Consider the following 26429-nt stretch of genomic DNA (forward strand, 5'->3'; position numbering starts at 1 on the left):
ACGCCGCGACCCGCCGCCAACCCTCCGCGCGCAGCCCGCGGAAGAATTTTACGCAAAACGGCCGCGCTCTTCCTCCTCTACGTCAGCCTGAGTTACGCAACCTGCGTACGCCGCGCACTTACGTAACGTGCGCCTCGGCCCAGCTTTTCCCTACCCTCTGGAAGGGGTTACGCCATTGGCTCCTTGCGTAACTGACTTTGAGGAATAGGAAGAGCGTTGCTCCCCTCCCTCTCCTCCTCGCGCTGGGCCTGTCGGAGCAAAGGGCGCTACGCGGCTTTCGTACGCGCCGCGCCGCGCGGAGAAGCGTCTCGCAGAGCCGGTTCGGGGCGTAGTTGGCTTCCGGGAATAAGCGTAGGCATTTTTCGAGGGCCGCAGTTTGCGCAGCGTCGGACCGCCCGTAACGTAAGCGAAGCGGGTTGGGGCGGCGGCGGCCATTTTGTGCCGGGAGCCCGGAGGAAGAAGACGCGAGTGTCTCCACACGGCACGGGCCCTGGAGCCGACCGAGAGCCCCGCCGTTCCCTCCGCCGACGTCCAGCGGGTCTCGGACCCACTGACCAATTCTTCTCCTTTTGTGTCCCACCCAAGAGGCGAGGTGGCGCAAAGCGATTCCTCCGAGACGCAGCCGCCCCTGGCTGGCCCGTCTCCCCGTACCCCCAGTCCCTCGCCGTCGCCACGGCCGGCGTTCCGCTGCCTCTCTCCCACCCCCCCGGGTGCGATGAGGGGCTTCGGGGACCGGGGGCGCGACCGAGACCGCGGCGGGTAAGGGGGGGGACGGGGAAGGCAGGGCTGGGGTTTGGGGGGGGGGGGGGGGCGGTGGAAGGGGCCCTCACCTCCCTGTGAGGGGTTGGGGGGGGTTTGGGGAACGGGGGGGATGGGAGGGACACGGCACGTCCCGGTGGTGGGATTGGGGGGAGATTTCACCCTGGATTTTCGTGTTGGGGGAGGGGGGGTCGGAGGGGTTGGGAACTTTACTATCACGGTTCTGGCAGCAAGGGGTGGGGGTTATATATTATATATTATGTTTTCGTATTCTTCACATGTAACCGTATGTGCTTGCTTGCTTGCTTGCCTTTTCCTTTTCTCCTTCCCTTCATATATATATATATATGAATATATATATATATATTATTTTTTTTTGCCACCCCTGTTCTCCTGTCCCTCTCCCCCCTGCAAACCATGAAAGTCCCAGTGGCCCTGGCAAGGGTGGCTGGACACGCTGCCCTTCTGGCTGTCATTGCTCCTTCTGGACTTCTTAGAAAGATGGCAGTTGGTGAAAGGTCTTTCCCGGCTGCACTCCCGGGCTTATCGTGAGAGGAAATGAGGTTGAAAACTGCTGCCGTGCGGGGGACTTGCGTTCTCAGGAGGCCGAGTTCAGTAAACATGGCCCTGGACCACACTTAACGAGCATGACCAAGCTTACGTAGCGATCGAACGGGAGTTGTCTGTCTGGCATGGCTGAGGCCTAGTGCTTGATACTTCTGAGACCACTATTGAAAGGAAGCTAGCATTGGGAAAGGTTTTTGCAGGTTTAATTTCTTTTCCATCCAAGGATGGCAGTTAAAAAGAAAAAAATACTATGTGCTGTGGGTAGTATAGGGTAAGTACAGCATAGGATGTAGTACATAAAGTACATATGTATATACATATGTATACATATGTATACATATGTATATACATATGTATATACATATACATATGTATATGTACATATGGATATAGTACATAAATAGTTTGAGGCTTGGTTTTCTTTTTATGGGTTAAAAGTAGTAAGGCTTTCATCCCAGGCCATTTTTTAAGAGAAAATTAAACCCCATTTAGGAGAGTGGTATGTTCTGTCCTTCAAATCACAAGTAGCTAGGCCTCCGTTCGCAAGGATTAACAATAAACATGTCATGTGAGTTTTGTTACCAAATTAGATCTAGTCTGCCATATTAAGAATGAGTCTTACGTTTTTTATTCTTATTATTTTTCTTTTCTCTCCTACTGGGAGATTGAAGAATATTTTGTTTATGTTGAAATCCATTTTAGCGTTTAGTTTCTCTTCGTCTGTGGAGAGAGATAGTTGTATTTTCTGCTTTATCTTTACATCCACATTTCACACTCTGAACTTAAGAGATCCTTTTTTTTTTCCCTCCACAGAGAAGAGAGGAGGGTTTTGGTGTTTTTTCATCTTGAGCTTTCCAGCTCAGTGTAACGCAATTGGAGTGAATGCTTTGGCAAGTCTGAGATAGCTGGGGGTCTGAACTGTTTTTGGAGTTCAGTGAGCAAGTTTGAGAATGCAGATTTATATACGGTTCCTTAAAAAAAACACTCTCCAAAGTGTTGTTACAATACTGAGCATGCCTTAAAACGTGTGTAATCCCATTCTGCATAAAGATTTTGATTATAGATGGTTGCTTCTCTTTTAAATCAGGAATTTCGCATAAGTAAAAGGAGTGTCTGTGTGCTTCTTTGTCAAGATTTTCAACGCAAATGTCCAAAAACATTTTTCTTGGCCTATTGTACCGGAAGCTATGCGTGTAATGTATCAGGATGCAGCTTGTTACACACATTTATTTAAGGTGTGAAAGTACTTGTAACCACCAACATGCATCATAATTCATAAAGAGTCTCTGTGAAAACTTTGGACCACCCAGCATGCTGCGTTTGGAAGTTTACCACCTTCTCAGTACTGATTCTTTCATTGACTAACAAATACAGGCTTTCTGTTTTCTTCCTATTAGGAACAAGCTGTAGATGACTTCTTAGGATGGGAAGCGGTCCTGTTTTGCTCTGGAGTGTAATAAACTTGCTCAGTTCTGTCCCAGAAATGGGGGCACAGTAGTGTTAGACAAGAGCGTTTTGGGTCAGTCTGAATTTCCACTTGATTGACAGGAGAACTGTTGGCAAATCAGTGAGATAATCCCAGATTTAAATCAGTTTAGCTGGAATCAGAATCCAGTTGTTACTTGCGATCCGAACACGAAGTGTCAGTCGCTGCTGGGTTAGCGGAGGCAGCGTTTCAGGAATGCTGCGGGGCTCACTTCTTCCAGGTCAGCGTGCAGCCATGTTGTGCGTGAGAACGGAGAACTGAAACTGCACGACTTTTATGCAGAACGTATTGATTTTTCCCTCTGGATATCTGTGGAGCAAATACAGTACGCAGCTGTTTCAGTGTCCAGTCTCACAATCCGTTCTTCCGTGTGTTTCCTTCTGCAAGGAAACTCGTTCGCCCTCTGACCCTCCAGTTGACTTCAGTGAAGCCGCTTATGCCTTTTGTTAGAACAACTTGGAAACGTAAAGAGTTGCCATTTTGACCTCAAGTTAGCGTGATCAGCAGCAGAAATCCTCAGTAAATATGAATGTTCCTGTAGATGATAGTCTGTACAATTTTTTGTTACTTTGTCCAAAAGAAACTATAATTGCTTAATTTCTGAAGTTGTGTTTTACAGTCTTTGCATATGACAAAAAATGCTGACATACAGGTTCTCATAAAAATATGATAAGAAAATAAGGGATATTTATACAACAGAGAGGAGACTGAATGAAGCAGTTTCATCAAGACAAGCATTTTAGAATTTACTTACCAGGTTTTAAATTATATCTACCATACCTAGTTTTTCCAACAGTGTAGCCCCTCGTTCCTGTTAATACGTTGATTTGAGTTCCGCTTTTTTGGTCTCTTAGTCGCTGTCACTTGTAATTTCCATTGGGAAGCAATTTAAACAGCAGATGTAGCTAATGTCTGAACAGAGAGCCTTGTAATTAGGATAACGTAAAAATTTCCTTCAAATCTATTTTAGTTTTTATCAAGCCCTTTTCTCCTCAAGTTACCAGCGTATGAAAACTGCTTTGGGATTTTTGTTGCGTTGGGTTTGTTTCATTAACTGTTTTGATTTACTAGCAGACTGCTTGAATAAAGTGCAGACGCTGTGGATTTGCTATCTAAATAAAAGCAGGCACTTCTCATGAATTCATATTCTGCGAAAAGCTGTAGCTTTATTAACCAGAATTTGCATTAGGACAAAATATGATCTGATAGCTTTTGGAAAAGTGCCTCCTGCTGTGTTTGTATGATATGAATGAAAGAACTATAACGTTCTGGTGGAATTGTAAAATACGTAATCATTTATAATGTTTTTGATAATTAAACAATTTATACCCCTCAGTTTTCAGTTATTCTTGATTCTTGCCAGAAGCTTATGTGTTGTCCAATGCATCCATGAGTTATGACAGCTCTTACCCTTCTTCAGCGTATTAAAATAACTGGGTGAATAAAACTTAGGTGAGAGGGAGAACAGTAACTTCTGAGTGGCTGTTAGTTAGGAAGTTTTTAGCAGAGTAAGCGTTTTTTTTTTTTTTTACTCTCTTGAGTCTTCATCAGAAGCGTTTGGGAAGGGATACAATTTTTCCCGAGTGCTTTTATATATTTTTCTTCTGCTTCTCTTTCTTTTCTGAAAATAAAAGCTTTATTGCTTTGGTTCCAGCATTACACATAGACTTCCAAGCTTGGGTGGACTTGTTTACTTTCTGTCTTTACTTGTTTTTTATTTGAGGCACACTGCTTGATAAGAAAAGAGAGAGGACACGGGGAGAAGGTGAAATAGCTATTTTTGTGCGAAAACTGGCCTTGAGATACAAGGAACTTGTGATTAGAGATTTTTCCCACCCCTTGCATCTGTCCTGTTTTAATTACACTCTCAGCTTTGATACAAAATAATTGCCATAGCTGTACCAGCAGCTTTGTCCCAGGAGAGGGAACCAAGAGACAGAAGCTTGGTGACAGGAGCTTTAAGGCAGCGACTTAAAAATGGCCGTACTGGAAGCAACCTCTAGGACGGGTTTGGGTTAAAACGGACTTTGGGCAGGTTTATGTCATGAATGCTATCATAGCAGTTTTCTTGGAGGGGGCGAATTTTGACAGAATATTGTGCTTGTGTGTCCACTTGGGGTGGGAGGGGTGAAAAATGCTTTAGAAACTTGCAAATTCCAGACTAATTGAATTGTTTATAATTAACATTGACATTCCAGCTTTGGAGCAAGTCGTGGAGGTCCTCTTCCTCCAAAGAAATTTGGTAATCCGGGGGAACGCTTACGTAAGAAAAAATGGGATTTAAATGAGCTGCCCAAGTTTGAGAAGAATTTTTATGTGGAACATCCAGAAGTGGCCAGGCTTACTCCGGTAAGTCACTAGGTTCTTTCTGTTTCATTTTACATACAACAAAATGTCACAAGTGGAAAATCTTGTCCTAGGATGTCTGGGACAGTGTGTAATAGGACTGTCCTCGTTAAGTTTGTTTTCTGTGTGTATGCTCTGCCGGATAGCAGAGTCATTATAACATTAGCAAATGTGATGCTTCTGTTCTCAGCTGTCTTTACGCAAGTTTTTTTACATTTGGTCATTTGTAATTCATCATCATAATGCTATTGTGGTCTGGTTATTTGAAATTAACCAACAAGAATGTCATGCTTTGTCATTGAGGATTCTGACTGGAGAGCTTAAAAGTTGCAATACTGGAGAGACCCTGAAAGAACCTAAAATAAAGAACTGAGTGGCATAAACACTTGAAAAACATTTGGAAGGCATACAGTTTTATAATAATAATTCAGGCTGAAAAACCGGAACCTTGGGACACATCTCGTCTAATCCTCAGCCCCACAGTAGAGCAGGTTGCTCAGCACCTTGCACTTCTGAGTTTGGATATCCCTAAGGATGGTGAGAGTCCGTACCCTATCTGGCTGGCCGTCTCAGGTCTTGATGCTTCTCGTGGTGTTTTTTTCCACTGATAACTAATTGGAATTTCAAGAGTCTGACTCGATCTCTATAATGACCATCAGGTAGTTGAGAATAGCTGTTAGATTCCCTTGTTAGTCCTCTCTTTCCCGAGCTGCACGAATCTGGTGCTCCCAGTCTTTGTCCAGCCTGTACCTCAGCCTCTAGCTTTCCCTGCCATAATTGGACATGCCTGGTTAAACAACGTCCTTCGTGCACTGGGGGCTCAGAACTGGACACAGCGCTCCGTGTTTATAGATCATCTCCCCTTCCTACCCAACTAGTCTAGTTTTTTTTCTTCCTCTTCAATGTCTTATATTTAGAAATTAACAGGTTTCATTCTTAACACAAGGAAACTTGAGGAAAACAAAAGGTTTTCTTATCCAATTGCATATACTTACAAATCTTCAAGTCACGTATTCATGGCAAGGTTATATGGCATAAAGGGACTGAAGGAGGCCGTGGCCGTTCAAAGGCAGCAACTTGAACTACTGAACCAGTTAGCTTTAGGTGCTGTCTTTGCCTTAGCCAGCTAAAAGTAAAAGGATTTTCACATTCTTCTTAGATTTTTTTTAATATATATAGTTTTAGTTTTAAACTTTTGTTTGAACTCTAAATTTTTCACAAACAGTAAGTTTACTGCTTTGGGTAAAATGCATGTTTGATACTGATGGGTATTTTCATATTGATTTTTGGTGAGTGTTAGAATAAGGTAATGAATTGTGGAAGCATGTTGCTGAGTGCTGTTGGACTTGTAATATAACATAGGGAAAAAAAGAAAACAACACACACTTCTCCTAACCCTAAAACTCTCCTTATGTGGATACACATTTCAGAAATAGTAGTGAAAAAAAATTGTGGGGCCTTAGTATGTCATCATGATGTTGTTTGGGCGTCTTTCATGCGGAAAAGAAACGCTGCTTCCAAAAAGGTTCCAAGTGACGTTTCTGAGTTGCAGGCTGTACAGCAAGAGCTACGTACTTAGCCGCTTCTGGAGTGTTTTAATGGAAGGAGAAGGACTGCCCTGCTTTCTGCTTTTTTGTTGTATGTTAGGGCCTATTTAATTTGTTTAGTTCTCAGCATTGTCACATAAAATTTATTTAATCTGTTCCTCTGCCTCTGTTCACTTTTGAAGCTCTTGATAAGTTCTGGCTTCTGGAAGATGGCTAAAAGCTTTTAAAAGATTGTATTAATGCACTTTTCATTAAAAAAGACTGCTTGGAAGGAAACAGGCATCAGTTCCTTTAGGCTGCACAGAGAACTCCTACTTCTTGAGTGTTGGAGAACCTACGTGATAGCTCAATCTCAGGGTAAAATCCTTAGGAGAGCTGTCGTTTTTAGATCTTCTTGTCTATCTCATCTCCCAAACTAAACTGTTAGTAAGAGGCATTAAGTCACTTAATAGAAGCGTGCACTGTAAGTCTCTGCTGATGTTCAGCATTTCTTTGTTTTTTTTCCATGTCAATAGTATGAAGTTGAAGAACTGAGAAGGAAGAAAGAGATAACAATTCGAGGAATGGAGGGCTGCCCCAAGCCTGTGTTTGCCTTCCACCAGTGTAGCTTTCCACGTAAGTATTTTGCCATTCTTTAAGAAAATGTGGATTACTCAAAGGCAGCAAGTGTTAAGGCCTGTTTTCATTTCTAAAAGGTCTTCTGAAGTTGCATATAGCCTCAGTTGGCCTTTAAGAATTTTTTTTCCTTTCTTAAATTCTTAGAGTATGTGATGGATGCCTTGATGGACCAGAATTTCACAGAACCCACTCCAATTCAGTGCCAAGGTTTTCCACTTGCTCTCAGTGGTCGTGATATGGTGGGCATTGCACAGACTGGCTCTGGGAAGACACTAGCGGTGCGTATTCACTTCTTTTGTTTTATTTATTTCCACAGTTGCCTTGTAGAAATTAACCTTGGCTGCTTGTTACCAGTTTTTCATCTTGACAGTGCTTCAAGTGTAAAGTGAAGTGATGACATGTTTTTAAAGCTTTCTTTATTGCATCATGGGTGAGACTTAAGCCTCAACCCATCTAGCCTGTCTTATTCACAGGCATGTGTTTTGCATGTCTCTCTTTCTGATGCTTAGCTACTTCCCTTTGGTCCATGCTTACGTTGCAGTTTAATAACTAGTATGTGCCAATTTGTTTTGTTAACTACACAAGTTAAAATAAAGGATGGTTGAGTCTTCATTAATGTGTTAATTTTATCTGCAGTGGTCAAGAAGGAATTTTATGCTTTATGAAAAGCACTGTTTAGAGGAAAGATTGCTCAATTCTACTAATTCAGGCTCCAAATTTTAAATGAGTTTTCTGTTCAGAGGTGCTAAGCACCTCTGTTTTCTACTCATGCCAAAAGCAGATACGGTTGCTCAGCAGCTCTGCAAATCATTTCTTCTGTTGGGTAAATGCAAATACCTGGTTTTGCAAAATCCTGATTTTAATATAGCTGAGGTTTCTACCTATCTTTGGAACATTATGTACTGGCTTCTGGAGGGCTGTTAGGCTAAGTGGGCTCTCGCTGTGGTCCAGCTGTCATGGCAGGTGGTCACTGGCACTGAATGTGGAAGTCCGGTGCCTTAACTTAGAATTCTTCTGTTTCAGTACTTGTTGCCTGCGATCGTTCACATCAACCACCAGCCATATTTGGAGAGAGGGGATGGCCCAATTGTAAGTGCTTGTCAATTCCCTTCCTTTCTGTTTGTGGCACCATTAATGAGATATGTGCTTTATTTAATTGGTATATGAGAATAGTAAGTAGAGAGTGTTTACAATCACAATGTGAACGTCCCACTCATTAGTTGAAATTCCGTGCAATTGCTGACATAATCTAACGATACTTAAATGTTTTAGCTAATAGAGAGCAGATGGTCCAGCTTTGCTTATGGTATTTGAGCAGAGTCCTTAAGTTAGGGATGCGTGTACAGCTTGGTTAACCTGAACTGATTCCTTCTGCAGTGCTTGGTTCTAGCACCTACCAGAGAGTTGGCCCAGCAAGTGCAGCAAGTGGCTGATGATTATGGCAAATGTTCAAGGCTGAAGAGTACCTGCATATATGGAGGAGCACCCAAAGGTCCCCAGATCAGAGATCTAGAAAGAGGTAATTTAACTGAGATCTTTAAAATGGGTGTCTGCAAGTTTCTGTAGGAGGTGGTACTGCAAAATATAAGTAAACTTGAAAGTAATCTTAAAGCCTGTTTGGAGAGGTGAGTGGCTGTCTCTTTTTCCAGTTAAAATGATAGGGCATGTGATAATTTCCTTCTCTGTTGTATAATGACTTACTCGGATATTAGACCTCCTTCCATTTTCTGAACTTTCCACTCACGAAGGTCAACGGGACTTAGGAAGGGGGAGGGGAAGCAACTTGTCAGAAAGGACAGATTATTTTGAGAAGGTGCAGTAGCAGCAAGCTTAAGGAACAATTTTTCTTAAGCCAGACTGAGTTTTCCGCCCAGGTTTGTTCAAATAATAAAATGTAATTTCTGAATTCATAGAAACTTCTTTAGACAGTGGTTTGTTTGTTTGTTTTTCCTGGTACTTCATTGTTCTTAAGGACTAGGTTCTCTTTCTGGTCATGCTGCCCCATGGGGTTCTTCCGTTGCCTTTCCTAATGTAGCAGAGGGCTGGAGACAGGACTGTTGGGGAGCTGTGGTTCTGCAGCAACCACTGTAGCAGCAGTAGTGTGCTAGTGGCCCAACCTTCATGTGAAGGGCTAGTTGCATATAATTTCAGATGCAGCAATGTGCTGAGGGCTTTTGTCTTCACTAGGCTAAAAAATACAATAGAATTACATGAAAAGATGCACGAAATCTTATTAAGGTAAGCTTACACAGATCTGCTCAAGTAATTTAAACAAAATTTATCACCGTGGTTTGAAGAGCTGCTCTTGAACACTTCAATAACGGGACGAAAACGTGTGGCAGAAGGCTGTGGGATAGCTCTAATCCAAAAAACAGTAGTGCATCCGATAAAAAGCACCATTGTTCATGGTGGAGACAATGTTACGTGAAGAGACCATGGAAGCATCAACGTGGTGGTTTTTTTTTTCTTTACACCTTCCTGGAGTGCTGTACAATAGAGATTCTCCCACATATGATGAAAACATTTTGGTTAAAGGATGTGGACAGATACCATGCTTTCAGTCCTGCTTTCAGTCCTTTTAGGTGTTTCTATCTTTGGATGGTTGCTTAGTGCTTGCTGCAGCAAAAATTCTTGAGTAAGTAGAGATCAAAAATCATATTTTTTTTTGTCAGTTGTGGATTTCTGGGTATTTAGTGAATTTATTTTGGAGGAGTGCATCACTGACAACAGAGTGCAGTTTTTTCAGTCTCTCTGGAAGACCAGCGACTCTTAGAAATCTAATTCTTGCATGAGCTTTATAGAAACTGAAAGTGTGTCCAGCTTCATCAGCTCTGAGGAGTCCAAGTTGACACAGACATAACAATCTGGGCTGTTGCAAAATACTCTGCATCTGGAAGTGAAGTATCAGCAAAGCTATTTTTATGTGTTTTCACCTCACTACTTCTCTAAACATAACTTCTGTGATTGTTTCTGTGACACTTAAGGGTGCACCTCTTAAGATTTGGAAATTGGTGAAAATTAGTCCCTTCTTGTAAAAAAAAAAAAAAAAAAAATATATATATATATATATATATATATATATATATATATATATATATAATTTGCCATACCTGGTACTAGCTTAAGAATATCTGAGTTCTGTTTTTACACTAAGGTACAGGCTGGATGGTTGTCTGTCATGCTTAGGGCATAATTATTCAGTATTAAAGGCTACGGTTTGGCTTTTATATACCTTTAAAAAAAAAAAAAAAAAAGGTGGAAGTGGAACTAATCTGACCTGTACAGCAAGAGGAGCACTTCATGTTTGTTTAACATGTAGAGTTTAGCTGTAGTTCAGTTCTATTTTTACTAGAGAGCTCTCCAGGCTGTGTAATTCTGGATGAAGGTAGGTCAGGGTTGAGTAGAAGCTTATTTTAGTTTTGATTTTTGGGCAGCTCTTTGCAGGTGTTTTCTGACAGTAGGCTTTTAGCTTCTGCACTGCATTTATTATTCTAATGGCACTGTAACAGTAATTTCAGAATGGAAAAAAAAATGAATTATTAAAAGAAACTAGGGCTTCTACTGAAATGACTCAATCTTGGGTATGGATGAGGGTGGTGCTTTTTCATTTTATTTAAACAATTTTGCTCTGGGAGGTGATTCATTCTGACTAAAAATACCAATTGACATTCAAATGAAGAGCCTTATTCTTTTTCCTCCTTCTGTTTTGAAGGTGTGGAGATCTGCATTGCTACACCGGGTCGCTTGATTGACTTCCTTGAGGCAGGAAAGACCAACCTTCGTCGGTGTACGTACCTTGTGCTGGATGAAGCAGACAGAATGTTGGACATGGGATTTGAACCCCAAATTCGGAAAATTGTTGACCAGATAAGGGTGCGTGAACGTTGTTAAAGGACAGCCTCCCTTGGTTTCCCATCCAAGCCCACTACCTTAAATAAATGTTTTCCCTTTTTTCGTAGCCTGACAGACAGACTCTGATGTGGAGTGCCACCTGGCCAAAAGAAGTGCGCCAGCTTGCCGAGGACTTCCTACAGGACTATGTTCAGATCAACGTGGGGAACTTGGAGCTGAGTGCCAACCACAATATCCTGCAGATAGTGGACGTATGCATGGAAAGCGAGAAAGACCATAAGTACGTTGACTTGCCTACCATTTCAGGTTTTTTAGCTGCACTTGGAAATCTACATTGTTTTCTGAGCCAAATGTGAATTCTGAATAGTGGATTTTTTTGCAGTGTTATTTAACCTTTGAATGTTACCAAACAAGTCCTGTAATTATCCAGTCTGTTGCATATATTCTCACCGTACCATTGTACAGAAGAGCTAAATTCTGTGTAAGCGGTGCTGGCTTTTACTTTTGTGGATGTGTATTATACATTTTCTTAAAGCAAACTGAGACAGCGTTCCTGTATTCTTGTATGTGTGGATATCTATACTAGCTCTCGTGTCTGTTTTAGACTGATACAACTGATGGAAGAAATCATGGCAGAGAAGGAGAATAAAACCATCATCTTTGTGGAGACAAAGAGGCGATGTGATGATCTCACTCGAAGGATGCGCAGAGATGGGTGATTAGCCTCCCCCTACCCTTTGCTGCTAGTGGGAAACAGAAACTGTAATAAAAGCAGTAAGGTCTAAATGTTCGCGATGCTATAGTTAGGAACAACCTGTCAGTTTGGTTCTTGGCTGAATTCAGTCTTAATTTCCTGGAAGGTTCCAATCCATCAAAGCCTTAGTGGAAGGGAGAATATTTGTAAACTGTGCAGCTTTCAGTATGTAAGAATACTGATATAATGAAGTGACAAACTATTAATTTCACAAATGTGATTGGACTTCAATGGCTGCTATATAATTAGTGGGTTTAGTGTGCAAGAAACAAAACTGTATGCACAGTAGGTAGACAAAGGCCAGAGGAGGGGGACAGGGAATCAAAACACTTGAGAAATACATATTTTTTTTTTTTGGCCTTTTTACTGAAATGTCAATAAAGCTTCCTGTTGCCTTTAATATATGTACTTTCTGTCTGTCCTAATGTGCATCTCTGTTTGGCAGTTGGCCAGCTATGTGTATCCATGGAGACAAGAGTCAGCCGGAAAGAGATTGGGTGCTTAATGGTGAGTCCGTCGCTGAGGGGAGAATAACTCGGGCTGCTGTACGTAATTCAGACGCGCTGTTCTTAGGCTTCCTTTTGTCTCTGTGACCAAGAGAGATGTTTCGAAGGAACTTCTTTTGGCTTTGTACTGTTAATTTCAGTGCTTGTATTTTTATTTTTTTTTTTTAATCCAAAAATTGAATGGGATGACTGCTTAACCCAGAGAGCTGGATTTTGAAAACTAGTTGACACCTTATATCCTGACTTGCTGGGGCTTATGAAATTATCTTACCTAGATTCTGGAAAATGAGCATTTAGTGTGAATCAAATTCAGATAACTATCTTTTTTAAAAATCTTACTTCATAGCGTGCTTTGTTTTACAGAGTTTCGTTCTGGAAAGGCTCCTATCCTCATTGCTACCGACGTTGCATCTCGTGGGCTAGGTTTGTACACATAGACCACTCTTGCCTACTGCTGCATATTTTTCTTCTTTGGACTGAAATATGTTTTCTTTTTTTAAAAAAAAAAATTCAAAGCGTGATTTTCCCCCACATGTGAAATACGTTTTTTAACATTAATCTTTTTTTTTTCTTTCATATTCAAAGTCTCTTCCTGCTCCTAATGAACAGGCTTTGGTCTGCAGCAAGGCCTAGGCATGACTAATCGATCGCCAAGAGGGAGAAGAGACGTCCAATTATGCAACCCAACCCTTCCACCACACTCACTTCTTCCCCAAATCCAGCTTTTGTTGCTGGATGGTAGGGATGGATTGCTCTGTTCAGAGCGTGTCAGATAAAGCCCAAGTAGGAAGTTGTGGGAGAGCATTTCAACGGCAAATAGCTAATATTCTCCCTGCATAATCCCCCCCAGATTTGAGCATACAAACCCCAGCATACACGCATGTTTACCCCGCAGATGTATTCACATCTGAGAAAGCACTGCTCCAGATTTTTGGTCTTGACACGTAACTCCCCTCCTCTGTGCTCCTTCTAGGCAGGACCACTGAGATTATATTATATATGGCCATTAACGTAGCGCTACCCAAATGTGTAACTGAATCAAAATTGCGCCACTCTGTTCTTGGTGGCTTGAAAATGATCTGTCTGGATGCATCAGTTGCGCCCCCTTTTTAAATAAGCATATTTGTATGGTGAAACGCTGTGTGCTAGGCACAGTCCCTGTACATCTGCCCACTCCTAGAAGAGGAGGATGACTTCTGAGGTGCTCTTAGCTTAATAACGAGCACTGAATATTCCACCCTCCCCGAGCTTGGTAGAAGATAAACCCCTTGGGGGTCAGTGTCTTGTTATGGTAAACTTCAGACAAAGTTATTGTGAGTCATTGCAGATAAGCTCAGAAAAATCTCTGGTTTATTAAAAATCACAGTTATCTGAGCTCTGTTTTTCATATGCTGGAAGGGTGGCTGTGCTGTGCATCATATGGTCACTTTAACACAGGCAGACCATTACTAGATTTGGCAGCCTTTGTTCACACCACCTGCACCCCTAGTTCCCAGCCCCCCCCCCTCCAAAAAAAAACGTCCAACGCTTCCTCGGAGAGGTGATTATCTGGACTTCAGTCTCTGCCCTCTAGGGTCATGTCTGGACCTGTGCAGTTAGTACTTGGGCCTGTTGGGAGAAGGGACTGAGGCCTGAAACCAGTTTGTATGAAAGAGCTGCTTTCTCTAGCAGCGTTTTTTAAACAGGCTTGCTATGTGCTGGTAGCTTCTTTGTGCATCTTGCCTAGACATTTAAAACAGCTTCACTCCCCTCCAAAAACACTCCCCCAAAACTACTCAATTGGATAACACTTCAGAAAACAGTCTCCCCACTTCCCATCCTCCACTTCGCCTGAGCTGTGGGGGAAAGGTACCAGAGTCTGTTTCTTGTTACTGAACAACATCTCTGCTTGTTTTGGGGCCCTGAGTTTGCTGCTTCTTAAAATAAGTCACTTAACTGGCAAACTTCTGGACGACTTCCTCCAAGATCCTGGAAAGTGAAGGCTTCTACCTAAATAACATAAAACAGGGGCGCGCGCCTTTTGGCTGAGTCACCAGGGCTTTCCCTCTTCCTAATGGAACATTGGTTTCAAAAAAGCTTCTTCCAGGTAAGTTCTGAGTCCCATAATGACTTCTTTGTGATGATTCCCTGGAGTGAGGTCCTCTCTCTGCACTGATTATTTTTTATTTATTTTTTGTTCAGTCTATTAAACTAAAAACATTGAATTTGTTTTGTTTTGTTTTCTTTAACAGAAACTTTGATATCAGCTACAGATCATTCTCAGTGCAGGGGTGGGGGCACATCTACATTGATGGTTGAAACAGCTCTCTAGACTAGCATGTTTGCTAGTTTTGTCCCTTCTGATTAATAATCGGAGACTGTCTGTGCCATAGGGTATTCTGATGGTCTGACAAAGGGCATGTTTCCCAAGTAGCTGTCAGAAATGATCGACAGCTTTGATTCTAGATCCTGCCACGTTATCTTCTAAAAGCGCAGGAAGATTCTGAGCGTGCGCAAGCACTTTGGAGCATGCTAGACTGGAGAAGCCGAGTCTTGCACTTGCTCGGGTCTTTCTTCAGCCAGCTGCGTGCTCTCCCAGGATCACTTTCTGGTCTGGAAAACACCCTTCCATTTTCCTCTTCCTGCCTTCCCATCCTTCCCATTCTTCCCAGTCCTCCCCAGTCAAGTCAGCACTGTCTGCATTGGTAGCTGTGCTTCCCTGTGCTTTCTGCCAGGAAAGCACGCCCTTGTATCCTCTGTGCTAATTCAAGTTGCTTTGCTACTGATGGATGTGCAGAATGGGACTGACTGAGGCTCCTGGAGCCTGCAACTTGTCAGATTAGTTACACCCTGGCTGGGAAGATGCAATCTGTCATATGTACTCCTCTCTATTTCGCTTTCCCCTTCTTTTAAAAAAAAAAAAACCACAACCTGTTGCATCAAGGACCCTAGCTGGAGACTCGCGCAGCCCCCTGTGAAACCTGCCTTCTCACTCCCTTTTTTTGGTGTGATTCAGGACTTTGGAGTCAGCAAAGACTGAGGAGCCCCCCCTTTGCTGTAATAAGAAACAGACATAAAGTCCCCCCTCTTGCCACCACAACCGTCTTCTTTTTATTTTTCCTACGACCCCTTTGAAATTGATGCAGTCTGGGCAATAGATGCAGTCTGACCCCTTGGATGTAATTTTTGTACCTGCATTTTTTTTTGACAAATGCCCCTAAGAGCCCCAAATAGGGGACAAAAAGCGTTGGAGGACCTGAAACCTTTACCTGAACCCAGGTTCTCCGGCGCTTCACAACCAAATGGGGCTACAGAGAAGCGTCTTAAGCCAGTTCACAGAGTGAGCGTGTGTGGGGACTTCTCGCTGCCACGGACCCTTGATGCATGCTCCCCGCGCTCCAGTGGTCCCGTGTCAGAGGGCGGAGTTTTCGAAAGGAGGCCGCCAAAAATAAAAGGCAAAGAGACGGGATCGGCTGCAGCGGTTTCCCACAGGAGGAGGGAGTGTGCATCGGTCTGGTAACAAACAGAGAATGTTTCTCTCTTTAAAAAAAAAAAAAAAAAAAAAAAAAAAAAAAGAAAGGAAATCACAAAAAAAATCTGTGTTTTATCTTGGATATTTTCAGAATATTCATCTTAAAATGCAGATTTTTTTTTTATGAGCTGTTAGGTGACTTACTGTAATGCCATGCTTTTTTTAAAGAACATTCTATACTGTAGCAAATAGGTGCTTTTGGTACTTCAAATGCTTTCACTGAAGTGTTACACTAACATTTACTTTGTTTCTGTCCCATGAGTTTCTGTAGCCTCACTGAAAGGTGAGCTGTTCTGATCTCTTAAATTTTAATATTATTTTACAGTACGTAGCAACTTTGGTCACTTTATTTCCTGCTTCCATTTGACATGGGAAGTAGGGAATTGTAAACGGAAAGCAGGATTGCCCAAATTACAAAAGCTGCTCTGAACTGGACAGAACAGTATGGTGAAATGTTAGTGTAATGCATTCTTGTAACTACGAAGCTAAGTTAAGATATTCTAGGTATGATCCAAACAGTTTTTAATGAGTTGGCTGAATGATAGTAGTGTGATTGGAGCGTCTTAAACTTCAGGCTAGGAGAGGTAGTTCACTGTATTTTAGGATTGTAAATGATTTTTACTTGCATTTTATTTCATGTTGCTAAGTGGAAGGTAAGTGATCTCATTACTGTTATTATTTGTTAGACTTCTCCCAACAGAGTAAAAGCTTCACCGTGGCAGTCCTACCCTTCCTCCACCCCAGTTTGCTGTGTCTGATGGTGTCGTTTTCACCATCAAGATTGTGTTTTGGGAAAAAAAAAATACAAAATTAATTTAGCTCATTTAAAAACATCAATGGAATACGGAGAAATGCATTCCGGGGAGGATGAATTTGAGTGCAGGGAAAAACTGCTTTAAAACTTCCACTGTTTTTCAGGACACTGATCTTTGTGCCTGATGATCGTAAATTTGAGTCTTCTACTCTTTTGGGATGAGTCTGTCTTGTATCTGTTCCATGCAGTTACTAACTTTGTGATGTGTTTTTTTTTTCTTATTACTGTCACCTGCATTCGTGCTCCCCACCTTTCGTTGGCACGTCCTCTCTTCTTCTCCCCTTTCCTCAACCCCACCCTTTCACTGTGCTTCGCACCTGGGCACTTGACAAGACGTGGAAGATGTTAAATTTGTGATAAACTACGACTATCCGAACAGCTCTGAAGATTATGTGCACCGTATTGGCCGTACCGCACGTAGTACCAACAAAGGTACTGCGTACACGTTCTTCACACCAGGAAACCTGAAACAAGCCAGGGAGCTTATCAAAGTGTTGGAAGAAGCCAATCAAGCCATCAATCCAAAGCTGATGCAGCTTGTGGACCACAGAGGAGGAGGAGGTGGTGGTGGAGGTAAAGGCACATGGGGAAAGGGCTACGTAGGGAATAGCTTCTCTGCTTTGAGGGAGGGAAGATGAAAAGAGGGTAAGGAAATAGTAAGTGCAAGTCTAAGAGACAGGTTAGTGATAAAGTTGTCTTATACCTGAGATTTCGAGGGTGTTCAGGAAACGGAGTATTTCTGTCCAACCGAGAGATAGTCCACCATTAAAACTTAGTTGGAGAAATTTTTTCTTTTTTTCTCCTGATGAGGTCCTCACACAGCTAATTTTCCTTGAATTAATTCCTTGCACCTCCTGCCTGAACACAGGTAACAGGATGCCTGTGCATAGACATGCAAAATTGAAATCAGCGAAGGGAAATACCGACTTGACCCTCAGGGACTGAGACTACTTTTCCTCCCTCTCCCTGATGGAATAATAAGTTTAATTACATTTCCAAGTTAGTCCTGAATTCCTTCCATTTCCTTTGGCTCGCAGTACGCACATTAAGAAAACTTTCTGAACTTCTTCTCTCCACCTTGAACAAAACGCAGGGATGAATGCACAGCCTCGCAGGGAAGTTACAGTCAAAAGAACTTGCTCCTCGTGGGCAGCGCTGTGGCTGTAGAAGGGAGGGAAAGGGTGGCGTGATTACCACAGTTCATTGTTTTAAAACGTGTTCACGGTACTAAATCTTACCGTATCCATCGCCAGGAGGCCGTTCTCGTTACCGAACGAGCAGTTCAGTAAACAACCCTAACCTGATGTACCAGGAAGAGTGTGACAGGAGGCTCCGGGGAGTGAAAGAGGGCCGGAGAGACTCAGGTGGCTTCAGAGACCGTGAGCGTGGTGACAGTTATGCCAACGGAGCCAACAAGACCTATGGCAGTGCCTACGGGAGCCCAAATTCCGCTTTTGGGGCAGCACAGAGCCAGTATGGTTACACTCAAGGGAGCTATGGAGCAGCTGCCTATGGCACGAGTGGCTATGGCACTGCAGAGTACAGTGCTAGTGGCTATGGTGCCAGCACCACAGCTGCCACCGCTGGGAGAACCTCACAGAGCACTACCCAACAGCAGTATGCAGGGATGGTGGGGCGCTCGGGCCAGCAGCCACAGCCGCTCATGTCACAACAGTTTCCTCAGCCCCCTGCCACTAACGTGATGGGCTATATGGGACAGACTGCCACCTACCAGTATCCACCCCCTCCCCCGCCCCCGCCCCCCTCACGCAAATGAGACCACTCGCCTGCTGGTGACCAGTGTAGACCTCTTGCATTTAAAGGAACCTTTTCTTTCTCTTCTTTCCCATTGTGGTGTCTCTCTCATGCAGGTTAGGCTTAGAATTCACCATTCAAATCCCTTGAGCCCATCAAAAATGGCCCCCAGTCCACATTACTGACCCTGTCCTTTTTTTTTTCTTTTTTTTTTTTTAAGAGATATATATAGTTGACTGGAAAATTTATTATTTTTTGTCTTGCATGTTGAGGAAATTGGAAATTTTATTTTCTCTAAAAGAAATGGGTATAAGGCAGATAGGTCCCAGCTCGATCATCTTGGTGTCTAAGGTTTGTGTTAATACTTGCTTTGAGGGGAGGAAGTTTCTATTCTGTAATACGTTAACTTAATTTCAGGAAGTATCCAGAGAGGTGGGAAACTTTGGGGAGCCAAAACGCAGTTCATTTAACATGATAAATGCAAGGGAGCAACGCTCACTTTTCCTAATCTTAATTTTATTTTTTAATAGCTCGCTATCGTTGCTTGTAATCTATCATAGGTAACTTTCTATAGGAAAACTCTGCTCATTTGTCTCGGTGGGGCGGTGTTCTGAGTAATGACCCACGTGGGTTGTTGGCATTTCCTGCAGCTCTGGAAGCAGCAGTACACCTTCTGGTACCTGTAGCAGGGAAGTTGGGATTAAAACCCCGGCGTTGGTGACCAAACCTGTCTTGGATTCAGTACCTGAAAGCTAAATGCAGTCACTGCAGGTGTTGCTGCTGTAATGTTTGGCCAAATAAGTTCTTGCCCTACAATCGTTAAACTGCAGCATTGTAAGTGCATGCAACCTCCTTACTCCAGCTAGTTTCTGCTCTCAAGTTCCTACTGTTGGGTTTATTGAGATGAGTCTTATTTGAGAGCCCAGAAACTAAACCGAACGGAGATTGTGAACAGCGAGTCTCGTTTGTCTGTCCTTCGTGAACAAACTACGTGTTGCCACGGGGAGTGTTCTGAATGCCACTACGCTGAACAAAATGTGACAGAGTTTTCTGCACTTAAGAGGTTTGAATAGGGTGGGCTGAGGGGCGGGGGGGTGGGGGGCATAAGGGGAGGAAGGGAGGAGGAGGAGGAGATTGCCTGGAATCTCCTTTCCATGAGGTAAGGAGCGAGCTGGTTAGTGCATCTTAATTCTGAAGCTTTCTTTCTTTTGTACCTTGCTCTGACTATTGCTTTTCCTGGCTTTTGGGTGCATTTCCCCGTTCCATTGGTCCCTTTGAGCTCAGCTCTTGCAGGTAGGTAGCATTTTAGAAAATGTTAGAGAAGAGTGGAATTTTAGTAAATACGTAAATAAAAAAATGTTTATTTTACAGGCTAAGGTGGGTGTGAGGGGTTTTCCCCTTTAGTAAAGCATGTTGTCGACTTGTTACTTCTAATACCAGACGGTTCAGAGACAGTAGATGATAATAGGAGTTGGCTGCTCTCGATCTAAGAATGTGACAAAAGAATGGATACATCTCCTGGTTTGTGAGGCATAATCTTTGCATTATGAGAGTGCAGGTTGTTTTCTTTCCTTTTTTCTTTTTTTTTCTGTTGGCGTTCTTGCATATGGATGAGCAAGGCAGCCCACCCCTTCTGTAGCAGAGTGGAACTTCTTATAGCCCAGGAAAAGAGCTTGCTTATACAGAAATGATTTTTTTTTTTAATTCCCAGAGTATAATTTTGGGGGATGAATGCACATTTTTTTGTGCAGTACACAGGTAGGTTGCTGACAAGGAGAGAAAAGGGAGAGATTTTTCAGAACCTTGTTTCCCTCGTCCCATCTCAAATTCCATTGCTTGGGCAGGAAATTTCTTTGCTTGTGTTAAGTGAAAGCCAGAAACATTTCATTTATCCAGGCACTGACTGATCTGTCTTTGGCCTCCCTCACAAGCAAGTGTAGAGCTATATTTTATTTTTACCTTTTTAAAAAAATTTATGAATTTGATGCAGAAATGTGTTTGAGGGGTGTAGGAGTAGGACATCTTGCTGACTGGCTTTAAAAAGGGTCTCTGGACCACCAAAGCTGCCTTATAGTCTGCGATAGCTTTCACTTCTTTTTGGGGGGGACTTGTGCACATGTAAACGTAACATGCCAAGTCTTGCAGTGCTTTATTGTCACTGAGGTCAGCTGAAGTCCAGGGTCTCGGTTCAGTTCAGAGTGTTAACCAAATGTTGACTGCATAAACGCACCGTGGCATGTGCTGCCCCTGTCCCACCTGGTGCTCGCTGCTCTGTTCCATATACCAGCTGGAGGGCCCTTGTTGATAAAGCATTAGCGTCTAGTAGTGTTCGCATTGTTTTCAAGCTGTAAAAGTTCTGTGGGAGTGTCAAACGACTTGGGTGTCTCCTCCCCTCCCACTTCCTGAAGAAATTTACTGTTTGGACTTCTCTGAACAATGGAAGGGTTAGTGGCTTTGTGTGGGATCAGCATCTTGCTTCACACTTGCTGGTCTCTGAACACATTCCTGTTGTATTAATGAAGACTTGAATTGAGAGATTCATAGATCTGTGGTGTTCAGACACAGGATACTAAGAGCTATGTTACTATTCTTAGTTTGTAAATTGTCCTTTTGATACCATCTTGTTTTCTTTTGTAGGTATAAATAAAAACACTGTTGTCAATAAAATTGTGAGCTTTGTCTTTATTTTTGGAGTGTAAAACAGTCTTTGCCCCCATTCTTCCCAGTTCTTGACAAAAGTCACATCCGAGGAGTGGGAAACAGCTGTTGGCAACCCTCTGATTTTAATCAAAACATCCCTTATTTGTAGGACACGAACTGTCACTGCAGGTGGGTGAGCGGGGTGTGAATACCTGTGGCGTTGGAAGATTGGAGGCCCTGAGGAGGATGGGGTTCAGGCACTTTGGGGGGCTGGTAATTCGTGGTTAAAACAGCAATAGCATCTGCTGTGTCGGATGTGGCCACGTGTGCAATGAGCCAGTGGCCTTTGCGTATCTTACCAGACTTAAAGTGTTCCCTTTACTATAGGCACTTGCTGAAGGACTAACAGGCAGTGACCTTTTATTTCCCTTTTATTCCCTGTCGTGCCTCAGGGTCAAAGCAGAGGCATATTTTGGAGGTGGGTGCTGAGAAGAGCAGGGAGAGAATGATTTGCACTATCTTAGTATTGGCCAGCACTACTTAATAGCACCAAATTCAAGTAAGAAGAAATACAAAAAAAAAAAAAAAAGTGGAGGGAAAGTCTCGTCCAGACGAAAAGCAGACCAGCTTTCCGGGCATCGTTGTCTGCCTGGCACTCGAGTGAAGCTCAGCTGAGCCATTCTTCAGTCGACAAGGGCCAGGAAAGGAAAGCTGTCATCGTAAGCGCTTCATCTTCGGAATTTCTTGTGTTGCCTGTGGAAATGTCTTCACACAGGCATTGGAAGACTTAGCTTCTTCCCTTTTAGGACTATGAAAGGACAGAGAAAGAGAAGGTAAGGAAGGAATATTCCTGAAACCATGAAACACTTCCTGAACCTGCTGTTTGGAGTGCTAGATAGTGGGTTGTCAGGTTTGCAAACCAAAATTTCCCCCTTTTTTTTTTCTTGATGATGTCATGTGGACTCTGCTGTTCTATTCCTGGTGCATTTTTGGTTTTATTTAATTTTTTTTAATAGAGAACGTGCCATAAATATGTGGCCTGTGGCCAGACCCACCCCCAGCATGCCTCATCTCATCTGATGGTGGCGGGTTGGATAGGAGGCCCCTTGGTGGTGGCCAGCGGCAGGTAAGAGGCAATGGGAAATTCCACTTAAACGCGTGAAAAAAGGGGTGTGTTTTAATTTTTATTTTTTACTGTGAGGACGGTCAAATGCTGGCACGGGTTGCCCACAGAGCTGTGGTGCTTCCACCCTGGTGATGCTCAAAACCTGACTGCACGTGGCCTCGAGGAACCTGCTCTAGGTGACCCTGCTGTCAGCTGGGGGCTGGATCAGATGATCCCCGCGGGTGCTCCCACCCTCAACTGCTCTGTGAAACACAAGCTTTTGGGAGCTGAAAGCTTCCTCCAAATATCTTTCAGGTCCTTGTGTTAAACAGAAAGCGGCTCATCGAGTTTTGAAAACAAGATAAAGAGAACTTGCATTATATAAAAATCCCTTTACAATGCTTTGGTATCGGCTCTGAAGCCTTATTAAATAGGTTTCTTTATATAACACATCCTTGCTTTTCTTATCAGAATCACTGCCCTTTTGTCTGAGCTCCTCTGTGTTAGAAATGTTTTGAAAAGACGCTTTTTTTGCAAGAGTGTAAGAGAGATGCAACCTGCTATAATATTTTTGGTTTCCATAAATGACTGTGGAGTATTTGCATATCTCCAGTCACCTTTTCTTCCCCATGATCCAGAAACTGGTGTAAAATAAAAGAGGGGAGGAAAAAAAAAATAGGCAATTCTGTCTGCTGTGATGTCCCAGGGACAAATGTTTTTTTTTTTCTCTTCCCTCCTGTATCTAAATTTCGTGGCTTTGTTGCTAGTGCTGCAATGCTGAAAGCCAGCAGTTGGTTCTTTTTCTCCCCTTTTGTTCCACCTTCCACACCTGCAAAGGGTGTGGATTTCTAACAAAATGTAGAAGGACGCAGGACATATGAATTAAATGAAGCTAAAATGGGAATTAGTGGAGGGGAAAAAAATAAAAAGGAATTGACGTGGAGCGCCTTGATGGTGGTTTTACAAAGTAGTTTTCTAGCCACAAAGATTTTTTCAATGATGGAAGGAAGTCTTAATGTGCTTAACCTGCTCAATGCTCTTGTCACCTCTCCATCAGCAGGAATATTGCGTGAAGCCCCTAAAGGTCCATCCCTCAAAACATCAAGCGCAGGCTTGTCCCTACTGGTTTTGGCAGCCTAGTTGGGGAATGCGAACAAAGAAGAAAATATTTGTTCATTTGGCTACATTTTGTCAAATTCCACCCTCCTCAACAGAAAAGTGAATCTTTTTTTTTTTTTCAGTCTCAGCAAGCCGTGCTACCAAATTTTATGCCCGCAATGAGCTCTTTAGCTCTGGTATGCAGCGCTTTACCAAAGCACAGCGCTGCAGCAGAAGGGGCATCTGGTTTTGGCAAACAGAAGGGAGTGTCTTGTACATGCAGATGCCTGCCTTCCTACAGAATCAGCTCTTGGGAACGCTGCATCTTTTACACCAAAAGAAAAAGTAGGCTTAATAAAACCTCCATATGTCTGCAGTTGCTTTCTCAGGTACGTCGTCTGCCTGCGGCTATTTTTTCCTCCCCCCTCTAGGTTTTTTTTTTTTTTGTGTGTGATTCATACATAATCTGTCAAAACGTACATGGAAGTGAATATGCTGAAATTGTTAACTTCCTAGGGTGGGTTAAACCAGGCTGAGCTCTGGTTTAATTTCTACACAAATACAGTAAATGATAAACTCACGTCAGGATTAACAGCGCAAGCTGCAGCTCCACCATCCCTTGCAAGAAGGCCGAATGAACGTTTTCGGCCTCATACCAACCCTTTCACCTACCTTTGGTAACGTAGAGATAGAAGAAGTCGCAGTAGAAGATGGTTTGCACCACCCCGGACACCACAGCGATCTGGTCGTAGAACTTCTCGGTGTGATAGCGCCAGACCCAGTTGGCAATGTAGAGGGCGCGGTAGAGGCCCAGGAAGAAAAGGTAGTGCGTCGTGATGGTCTCTGCTTCCCCCGTCTTGCTGATCATGAAGAGCTGGGGGAGGATGGCCACAGACTCCAGGTAGATGGAGAAGGTCCAGAGTATCTGCGAAATCAAGGTGGTGAGGATGTGGGCTTGCCTGTAGTATGGCCCGGATCAGGATGGGCCTACCACGCTGGGACTGATGAGAGAAGATGGTGCTGAGCAGCTCCAGAGGTGGTGTGATCTCTGAGGCCTGCCAACATTGCCTCCCTCATGCTTTTGGCAATAAAAATCTAATTTATTTAACATCCTGCTAACTCTGCTGGGCAGTGTTGGGCTGCTGTGTCCCTCCCCTCCCCTCCCCTGCCCCACGGTTTCCTCACCTCCAAGGGGGTGAAGCTGTGGTTCTCCAGAAACGACAGGCCTGTGACGGGGACCAGCAGGAACTCCAGGCGGAAGGAGTCGTTCTCGCTGTCAAACGTTTTCCGGAATTTCACGTAGATCATGTACACGGTGACGTAGGCGCATATCAAAAAAATGACCTGGGGGAGGGAGGGAAGATGGGGATATTTTGATCGCCCCACCAGTGCTTGAAGAGAGCCGCCTGTTAATGTTCCTGCTGCACAAGGGTGCCCAGCCTTGGTTCACTGCATCTTGTTCTGCTTTTGGTGGACTAAATGTGGCAGGCCCAGCTCCCTCGTTCGCTGCAGTGAGGGGGTTTTGTGGTTGGTGGAGGGTTGGTGACACCAAAGGGAGCATCTTTAGCTGCCCTTCTGTGTATAACCCACTGTAGTTTTGGTGATGGTTGGAGGAGATGGAGTTTCTCCTTCCTCCCTCTGACTGAAAAAACAGCGTGGTGAACGTGCAACCTCTCCTTCCCCAAGAAACCACGGCGAGCCGAGGGAAACCTCTGTTTCCATGCTGCCCCTCCTTACCTTCATCACGGTGTTGTAGGCGGAGATGAAGGTTGTGAACAGGTCCAGGTAGCGGGTTGTGAAGACGAGGGCGAAAAGGATCTGGCTCTTCCCAGAGATACCTGCGTGGCGGGGAGAGGAGGGCAGGGCAAGTAAGAGGAAAATGCCTTCGGGTGCAGGTTTTGCCTCGTGCCTTCTTTGAGAGCAGCCGCATACACGCACGGCCGGCCTCACCACCAAGAAAAAACCCTTTCCATTCCCTTCCTGGCTCCCTCCACACGCCTGCCCGCCCTGCCGTGGGTTTGTGTGCTGTGACACCTGCCACACCGGGGAGTTGCTGTGGGATGGGTGCTGCTGAGTCACTGCGGCTCCGAACCCCGAACAAAATCTGCCTGCGGGAAACCACCTCTCCCCATCCCTTGCCCGAGCAGCCTCTGGTGCCTGCCTGCTCTCTGGCAGGGCCTCCAGCCTGGAGCAGCACCTTTCCCCTGGAGGTGATTGCTTTTGGTGCCACCGCAGCTTCTCGTTTTCCACCTTACCGCCCTCCCCTCCCCTTCATCTCCCCCAGACAAACACCTGCACGGCGGCGGCATGCTGTGCCACATCACATCCTTCCAGCACGTCCTTCTCCCTCCTGGCGGGGAAACCGCCCTGTGCTGGGCTGGTGGAGGCTCCTACAAGCTGCAGCAAAGCCCTGGGGCTGGAGCTTGGCAAAAAACCCACCCAGGGCTACCAGCATGGGGCGGGAGAAAGGTGGAAGAAGCAGCAGGGAGGCAGCCCAAGGGAGGAGAGGAGGCTGATGCCCCTGAAGGGACTGGGCGCAGTTGTTGTCTGGGCAGGGTCCCCTCCTTCCCTGGCACTCACCAGCACAGGACTTGGACCTGTGGATCTTCAGCAGCAGGATGATGATGGCCAGCAAGTGGGAGATGTCCCCCAGGATGCGGAAGACGTTCATGGTGGCGCAGGCTCCTTGGCGGTGGTGGGCGAGGGCAGCTGTAAAACCCCGCGGGGAGCTTTATCCTCGGCCGAGCGCGCGCTCACGTCCTGCTGAACTTTCCTCCTCCTCCTCCCGCTGCCTGCAGCTCTCTTCTTCTGGCGGAGGAAAGCTCAGCCCCCCTTCCAAGCGCCTTTCCCCCTGCACCGCTCTGCCTTCCAGGCCGGGCGTCCCCCTGCCTTGATGTCCCCACCGCGGGGATTTTCTCCCTCCCCAAACCTTCAAGGCCTGGGCAAAGTTGGGTTTTGTCCTGTCGGCCGAGCCGGGCTGGGCTGAGCAGCCCCAAAGCCAGTGCTGGGTGACGTGGCTCCCGGCTGGCCGGGGAGGAGGCAAAGGAGGAGGCGGAGGCGGGAGTAACTGC

General features: G+C 44.4%; 2 protein-coding genes across 2 annotated transcripts; one reads left to right on the forward strand and one right to left on the reverse strand.

Moving 5' to 3' along the window:
* The first annotated feature begins 185 nt into the window (after positions 1–185).
* On the forward strand, positions 186–21182 carry DDX17 (DEAD-box helicase 17). Its single transcript, XM_035551881.2, has 13 exons — positions 186–759; positions 5011–5161; positions 7221–7320; positions 7468–7601; positions 8347–8412; positions 8701–8842; positions 11036–11196; positions 11283–11455; positions 11780–11890; positions 12375–12436; positions 12799–12858; positions 17094–17333; positions 18014–21182. The coding sequence occupies exons 1-13, from the start codon at positions 716–718 to the stop codon at positions 18535–18537; spliced, it is 1968 nt and encodes a 655-aa protein (XP_035407774.1). The 5' UTR covers positions 186–715; the 3' UTR covers positions 18538–21182.
* Positions 21183–26429, reverse strand: KDELR3 (KDEL endoplasmic reticulum protein retention receptor 3). Its single transcript, XM_035551880.2, has 5 exons — positions 25939–26429; positions 25096–25196; positions 24544–24702; positions 24031–24283; positions 21183–21963 (listed from the first exon to the last, which is right to left on the reverse strand). Exons 1-5 carry the CDS (start codon positions 26027–26029, stop codon positions 21923–21925), a joined length of 645 nt encoding a protein of 214 aa, XP_035407773.1. The 5' UTR covers positions 26030–26429; the 3' UTR covers positions 21183–21922.

This window comes from Cygnus atratus, chromosome 1 (genome assembly GCF_013377495.2).
Source record: "Cygnus atratus isolate AKBS03 ecotype Queensland, Australia chromosome 1, CAtr_DNAZoo_HiC_assembly, whole genome shotgun sequence".
Classification (NCBI taxonomy): Eukaryota; Metazoa; Chordata; class Aves; order Anseriformes; family Anatidae; genus Cygnus; species Cygnus atratus.

Coding starts and splice junctions, on each gene's coding strand:
- KDELR3 (XM_035551880.2), bottom strand. CDS start 26,029: ATGAACGTCTTCCGCATCCTGGGGGACATCTCCCACTTGCTGGCCATC. Junction 24,703..25,095: donor CCTACAACACCGTGATGAAG/GTAAGGAGGGGC, acceptor TCCCTCCCCCAG/GTCATTTTTTTGATATGCGC. Junction 24,284..24,543: donor ACAGCTTCACCCCCTTGGAG/GTGAGGAAACCG, acceptor TTGATTTCGCAG/ATACTCTGGACCTTCTCCAT.
- DDX17 (XM_035551881.2), top strand. CDS start 716: ATGAGGGGCTTCGGGGACCGGGGGCGCGACCGAGACCGCGGCGG. Junction 8,843..11,035: donor GATCAGAGATCTAGAAAGAG/GTAATTTAACTG, acceptor TCTGTTTTGAAG/GTGTGGAGATCTGCATTGCT. Junction 12,859..17,093: donor CGTTGCATCTCGTGGGCTAG/GTTTGTACACAT, acceptor GCACTTGACAAG/ACGTGGAAGATGTTAAATTT.